Raw genomic sequence first — 7571 nt, forward strand, 5'->3', positions numbered from 1 at the left:
TAGTGTGGAATTTACCATCCCGAGAAAGGAGAAGCTTTGTAGGAAAACCCCATTTATATTGGATCTGCTGCTCCCTGAGGTATGCTGTCAGCGGGGCCAAAGATCTACGCCTTTGTAAAGTAAATTGCGAAAGATCGGTAAAAACTTGAATGCCGCTGTAGGGATCCGGCAATTTACCATGCTGTCTCATGAAAAAAGAAAAAGCATCTTTGATGTGATAAAACTGAAAACAAGCTATAGCGTCTCTAGGAACTCTTTCTGGCAGGTGAGCAAGCTTAGGCAGCCTGTGGGCTCGTTCTATAGTATATTCAATATTGGAAAATTGAGGCACTGCTGATTTCACCATGTCAATTAAAAATTCCTTGAGCTGTGCGTTATTTGCTGTCTCTTCAATACCACGGAATTTAAGGTTGCAACGGCGGTTGCGATCTTCTAAGTCTGCAATTTTCAATTGCATCGATTCTTCATTCGCTTCACGGCGATCCAGCTCAGAAACTGTTTTATTATGCTCGTCTATCAGTTTAGCAACACAGTCCTCATTACAAGATACCCGAGCTCCCAAATCATCTACCGATCGATGCAAGGAGTTAACTATCGCCACCATTTTGTTAGTCATGGAATGTTCCAGGGCCATGATCATGTCACGTAGAAAGGCTCGGTCTATAGGCAAATTGTCATCCTGGGTGGATGGTTGCATGCTGCTAAACTCCAAGACTGCAGTCTGCTGTGGAGAGGATCCTGCCTGTGAGTCTGTAGGGCCCGAGAGCCTGGGCCTGGATTTAACAGGGCTTAGGAAAGTGGGAGAAGGGGTGCTTGAGTCTGTATCTTCTAAGGCAGATGGGCTGTGAGGTAGGGCTGCGTCAGAGGCCTGTGAGGCAGAAGTGTGGGAGACATCTGTGTTGCTGGATGCGGAATTCTGTACGCATTATGCCTGTTTAAGTGTATGGGATGCGTTCTGCATGCGTACTGGTATTGCGGACTTACGCGTCCCAGCGGTGCCGGCGCCATCTTGCTCACCACGCGGCCCAGGCCTCCGTCTTTTAAAGATGTCAGGGATCCTCTGCGGGCGTTGGGTGTCAGCTCGCTGGGTCCCCGATGTCTCCATGTCCTCCCCCATGGCTGTTGGGACAGTCTCCTCCGGTCCTGGCATGCTTTTAGTCGCTGTGGTAAGAGGCTGGGATCAGGAGCTCTCCTCTATGCAGCCATCCACTCTGCCGGCCAGCCACGCCCCCGTCTGTTGCTGTTTTTCAAGCCTCAAATGGTCTCCCTCTCCAACTCTGCTGCCTATCCCTATCATCACATATTTTTGCTTTTTAAGATCATAAAAATATAGCTTTTGCAGCTGTCTGACGGTATATTCTATCCTAACCCTATGCTTTTGGCCTACAACTTCTCCTGCTGCTCCAAAAAAAAACTTATGACTGCTGTGAAACCACTTCTAGGTCCCATGGCCTACGACAACTCCTGCTGCTCCAAAAAAAATTATAATGACGGCTGTGAAACCACCTCTAGGTCCCATGGCCTACAACAACTCCTGCTGCTCCCCAAAAAAATTGTAATGACTGCTGTGGAACAACCTCTAGGTCCCATGGCCTACGACAACTCCTGCTGCTACAAAAAAAAAATTGTGATGACCGCCGTGAAACCACCTCTAGGCCCCATGGCCTACGACAACTCCTGCTGCTCCAAACAAAAATTGTAATGACTGCCGTGGAACAACCTCTAGGTCCCATGGCCTACGACAAATCCTGCTGCTCTTAAAACAATTGTAATGACTGCCGTAGAACCACCTCTAGGTCCCATGGCCTACGACAACTCCTGCTGCTCCCAAAAATATTGTAATGACTGCTGTGGAACAACCTCTAGGTCCCTGTATTGATCTGGGGGCGATTTACACCAAATGCGCTGACGCAGATGGGAATCCCCCCAATCACATAAGCAGAGTACCCAGTATATGTTAATACATGTGTAGAGGGGAATTCCAACCAGCAGATGGAGCTGTGGAGTACAGAGGAACAAGACCTCTGTACAACCACAGATGCCAGATTGAAATTGCACGATGTGGAGCAGCACTAGGTGATATAAACTAAGTAGCAACTCAATCGAGAGAAAGAACAGAGACAGACTGTATGAATGTCTACCAATATAGTGATAGACATATCACAACCGAACAGACCAGAGTAAGGAAGCCAATCGCAAGAGAGGCGATTGCTGTCAGAAACATAAGACTAAACAAAGACAGAGCATGAATAAGTAATGGAAGACACAGCAAACAACCACAATCCGAACGCCAAGGAAAATAACAAATGAACTAACTAAACACGGTTACCGCACGTTATGCGCAACAGTGACAAGCGCGTTAATAGCACGGTCACCGCACGATAAGCGCAACAGTGACAAAGCGTACCAACCCTGACTAACAAATTAACATGGAAAACAAAGACAAACAAATAGCAAGAACACTTGCTAATCGGTTGCCTAACACCAGACAACAGCAAGCGTTTACAAAACAGACTAAACGATTCACTATCACCCACCGCTGGAGATAGTGTAATCGCAAGTACAGGACAAGACAAAACTAGACAATACAATAATAATCCGAACATTTATATAGCGCTATACTTACATACTGTCCTTGACTTGTAATATGTATACTGTCTGTCCTTGTATTGTTTTTGTTTGTGTTTGTTAAGCAACTGCCAAGACAAATTCCTTGTAAGTGCAAACTTACTTGGCAAAATAAATTAATATGTTGTAGCTAAAGTAGTGATTTAACAACAGGAAAACGGTTCGTTTGCTCCAGGTATAGAGGCTTAACCACCCTGGCGTTCTGATAAGATCGCCAGGGAGGCTGCGGGAGGGTTTTTTTTTAATAAAAAAAAAACTATTTCATGCAGCCAACTGAAAGTTGGCTGCATGAAAGCCCACTAGAGGGCGCTCCGGAGGCGTTCTTCCGATCGCCTCCGGCGCCCAGAATAAACAAGGAAGGCCGCAATGAGCGGCCTTCCTTGTTTTGCTTAGATCGTCGCCATAGCGACGAGCGGAGTGACGTCATGGACGTCAGCCGACGTCCTGACGTCAGCCGCCTCCGATCCAGCCCTTAGCGCTGGCCGGAACTATTTGTTCCGGCTGCGCAGGGCTCGGGCGGCTGGGGGGACCCTCTTTCGCCGCTGCTCGCGGCGGATCGCCGCAGAGCGGCGGCGATCAGGCAGCACACGCGGCTGGCAAAGTGCCGGCTGCGTGTGCTGCACTTTATTTCATGTAAATCGGCCCAGCAGGGCCTGAGCGGCAGCCTCCGGCGGTGATGGACGAGCTGAGCTCGTCCATACCGCCAGGCTGGTTAAAGAGACACTGAAGCGGAAAAAAATTATGATATTATGATTTGTATGTGTAGTACAGCTAAGAAATAAAACATTAAGATCAAATACATCAGTCTAATTGTTTCCAGTACAGGAAGAGTTAAGAAACTCCAGTTGTTATCTCTATACAAAAAAGCCATTAAACTCTACGACTTTCAGAGTCCTGGAGAGGGCTGTTTTCTGACTTTTATTATCTCAACTGTTTGTTAACTATTTACTTTTTCTCTGCCAGAGGAGAGGTCATTAGTTCACAGACTGCTCTGAAAGAATCATTTTGAATGCTGAGTGTTGTGTAATCTGCACATATTAGATGATGATGCAATGTTAGAAAAAACACTATATACCTGAAAATAAAAATATGAGAATATTTTCTTTGCTGCTAATCTTCTAGTAATTATTCATAGTACACAACCAATTCATTATATCATATATATTTTTTCGCTTCAGTGTCTCTTTAAAGATGAACTTTACTGAATAAAATTGGTTATTTTTAACAATCTTACATTATAAATTATTTAGTTAGTGTTGGCCCATTGTAAAATCTGAACTTTACTGAATAAAATTGATTATTTTTAACAATCTCACACTATAAATTATTTAGTTAGTGTTGGCCCATTGTTAAATCTTTAAACTCTCTAATTTGCATTCTTAAATGTTTCACAGGTGCAACATTTTTACATCTGGGAAGTGCATCACTGCGGAATGCTTGTTTACTGTGAGTTCCAAAGTCAGAAGAAACAGCACCTGGTCTCCCAGAACGCTCTCGGAGGAAAATTCTGCATAGCTAGACTGCCTAGGCTAAACATCACTTGGAGGGCGGGGTTACATAACAATATACAGCAATATATACATATAGGAAGTGCTCCTGATGCTGAAATCAGGATAATTAACATAAAAGTGGGTCTCCTGAATAATTTACTACATTCTACTATTTGTCACTAGGGTTCCTTTTTAAGGACCAGGATAGGAGCACCTGCGGCTTTAGGGAGGCCCCAGTATTGGGGGCTCGACTTCTTACACCGCTTGCCTCTGTTACAGGTGTTTTTCTCTGGTCACCAGTGACAAGGTCATGTAAAGGGTTGCAGGAAAGTAGATGGTGTTTTGTAGATACCTGTGTTTTGTTGGCACATGCTCCAGTACCTCTATTTCCACTTGGAATGTTCTCTGGGCATCCTCTCCCCAAATCCATTTCCTGCTGGTATTCCTGTGACAGCATGAGAGCACTGACTGCAGGAGATAATTAACAATGATAGGAGAGCCAGTCAGAGAGTGAGGTAGATGGAAGAAGAGAAAATACAGTGTGTGCAGAGACAGCTTACAATAACATGAGCATTGTTACAGGACAGGGTGATGGTGGCCGCACTTACACCCCGATCGCTTGGCCACCACGGAGGAGGTGTAGGCCGGGGTAGAGTCATAGGAGGCCCTCATCACAATTTCACTGGTGGACCTCTGGCTCTAGTTCATGTTTGTGTGTTTTTGGCAGGCCTGGATTTACATTGTAGGAGCCTATAGGCACAGGTGTCCTGGCACCCTAGACTTCACCCTCCATGAATCTTCAAACCCCTGCCAAACCACACCGCAAGTGTGCTGGCTTGCCCAACTTCTCTCTTACTTCCCTTACCCGTCATAGGTAGCTTCAGGTGCTCCTTAGTATTAGGTAGCTAGAGGTACCCTCAGTATTAAGTAGCTAGAGGTGCCCCCTACTGAAGGGAGATCTCATTAGTGGAATGCTGAGGGATGGGTGAGTAACCTCATTTACCATCAACTCGAGACTCTGCATAAGGAAGGAGGGAATCACTAGGGGAAGGGATTGAGCCGCTTTTCCATCATCAGGCGTCTATAGGCATGTGCCTACAGTGCCTTATGGTAAATCTGGCCCTGGTCTTGGGTGATTCAAGGTCAAAATACTATTGCTAGATTTTTTTTATTGCCATTTTTTCATTGCTTTTAGTGTTAATATACCCTATCCTTGAGTGTAAATGAAAGACTATGGTGTTTGAAAAAAAGACATTTAGTGCCCATAAAATATATATTTTTTTTAAATTAACAAATGAATTTTCACATATCAGCACTGCCCCCATTCATTAGCCAATAACTTTATTACTACTAATCACACCTAAATGATCTATGTATTGTTTTTTTATCAGGACAAATTAGGCTTTTAGTGTGTGATAATTTTGTTTAGTGATTACCATATTTTCAATGCATTTTAAAGGGAAAAGAAGAGAAAAAACAGAAAAACACACTATTTCTCCATTTACATCCATTATAGATTTACAATAAACAGTGCTAACTATAAGCTAAACCCATAAATTGTATTTGTTTATTCATCCTAGTTATACCAATATTCAGATTATGTTCCTAGCACAATATATGGTGACAATATTGTATTTGGAAATAAAAGTGTCTGTTTTATGCTTTCTCATTGTTCACTATTGATGACTATAAGACATTATTTGCAAAAATAATAGTAATATACCCTCCTGCCATACATATTTAAAAAGCCAAATTCCTAAGTTAACAATATATGTTGTTTCTTTCATATTCTGTCACTTTGTTTTCAGTTTACAAGTCTTTTATTTGGGTACAGAATATGCAAAGTTTTAATTGCCTTTGATTCAGTTTGTGACTAAAAAGAATACACAAGACATGGGCTTCAACCCTACAACTTTCTAAATTCTATTCTACTACTTATCACGGTTAAAATGTTACCACATATGTCTCTTGTAGTTTTGCTAAAACTTTCCCAAATTTGATCATAATTTTGAAAATGACTTTTTTATGTTGGATTAAGTTTGTCCGTACCTATTTTTTATGTGATGTGTGTCCAAGCTTTAGGGCCCACCAAAATGTATTCTACAACTCATCACGGTTAAAACGATACCACATGCCTTATTTAGTAACAAACTGGTGGTGCACTCTCCACAAATACACTTGGGGCTTGATTCACAAAGCGGTGCTAACTGTTAGCACGCCTGTGAAAACCCCCTTAGCACGTCTAAACAAGCTTTTCGCGCATAAAACTTTACGCGCGCAAAACTTTATGCGCGTAAAACTTTACGCGCGTACTGCACAGAGCGCAGGGCGCACCGCTCGAAGTGCCCATTAAAGCCTATGGGACTTAGCGCGCGTAAAACTTTGCGTGCGTAAAACTTTACGCGCGCAAAGTTAGCGCGAGATCTGATTGAGAAATCCGGTGCTAACCTACTTAGCACCCTGGTTAGCGCGTCTAAAGAATTTAGACGTGCTAAGTAGGTTAGCACCGCTTTGTGAATCAAGCCCCTGATGTTTATAAATGTCCAGTTGTCATTACGTGATTAAACATACATATGTAACTGGCTATGCCAACTATATTCAATTATGACACAACTTTATTATACCTATATTGATGACCACATGGTAGCAAATCAGCTATTCCACAGCTGCCTTCTTCTGGATTATCTATGCTGAACAGCTAATACGTTAGATCTGAGTTTTGTTATCAGTCTAGACTAATTTGTAAAGCCATGAAGTAACAATGGGGCTCAGCAGGGCACCTAGGGGGATTAAGTTGTAACTCTAGACAAAGCTTTTTATTTTAGTTTTATACTTAGTGAGGAAGATTTAGAACATTTATAAGATTTTAGCATTAGTGAAATTTTTCCTGCTCCCTCTTCTTGCTGACCATTAGGGATGATCACAAATATGCAAATTCAACTGAGTTGAATGCAAAAGTATGCAAATATATGCAGCTTGAAAATGGACCAATCAACTTAAACCCGGGTTTAAATTGATTGTTTCATTTTCAAACTGCATACATTTGCATAAAAATGTGCATAATTTCTGAAGAATTCATTGATCATCCTTAGTGACCATGTCACTAGAGCAGAACATGTGCAGAAATCTCACCCAGAAACCCAGACAAGGATAAACCTTTGTTCTTCTCTCTCCTGCTGAGCTGAGTACACACATTTGAAACATTTCCTGTCATTCAAAAACATAACACAAATCATTATAGCACAGCCATACTGAAATGTGAACTGACCAATTCTCTTATCCTTCTGTGGTGATAGAGAGGCCTGAGGTATAACCACTCAGAATTCTGCAGACACACAAGAAACAAGGCTCCCTTTTAGACAAACAGATCAGTTTTAGCAGATTGCCAGAGCACAGAGGAACGGGAGCAGTGATGAGCAAAAATGCCAATATTCTTTTCGCATTAATATTTGC

General features: G+C 42.6%; 1 protein-coding gene across 2 annotated transcripts in view; it reads right to left on the reverse strand.

Annotated features, from left to right (window-relative positions):
- Positions 1-4560, reverse strand: part of SH2D2A (SH2 domain containing 2A) — a 162545-nt gene extending 157985 nt beyond the window's left edge. For both annotated transcript variants that reach the window (XR_011023726.1, XM_068251702.1), the window contains exon 1: positions 4471-4560. Coding sequence is in view for 1 of the 2 variants with exons in the window: in XM_068251702.1 (XP_068107803.1) it covers positions 4471-4489 (19 nt within the window). In the remaining variant the exon portion in view is untranslated. The remainder of the gene's footprint in view (positions 1-4470) is intronic.
- Positions 4561-7571: the final 3011 nt, after the last annotated feature.

Source organism: Hyperolius riggenbachi, chromosome 9, assembly GCF_040937935.1.
Source record: "Hyperolius riggenbachi isolate aHypRig1 chromosome 9, aHypRig1.pri, whole genome shotgun sequence".
NCBI lineage: Eukaryota > Metazoa > Chordata > Amphibia > Anura > Hyperoliidae > Hyperolius > Hyperolius riggenbachi.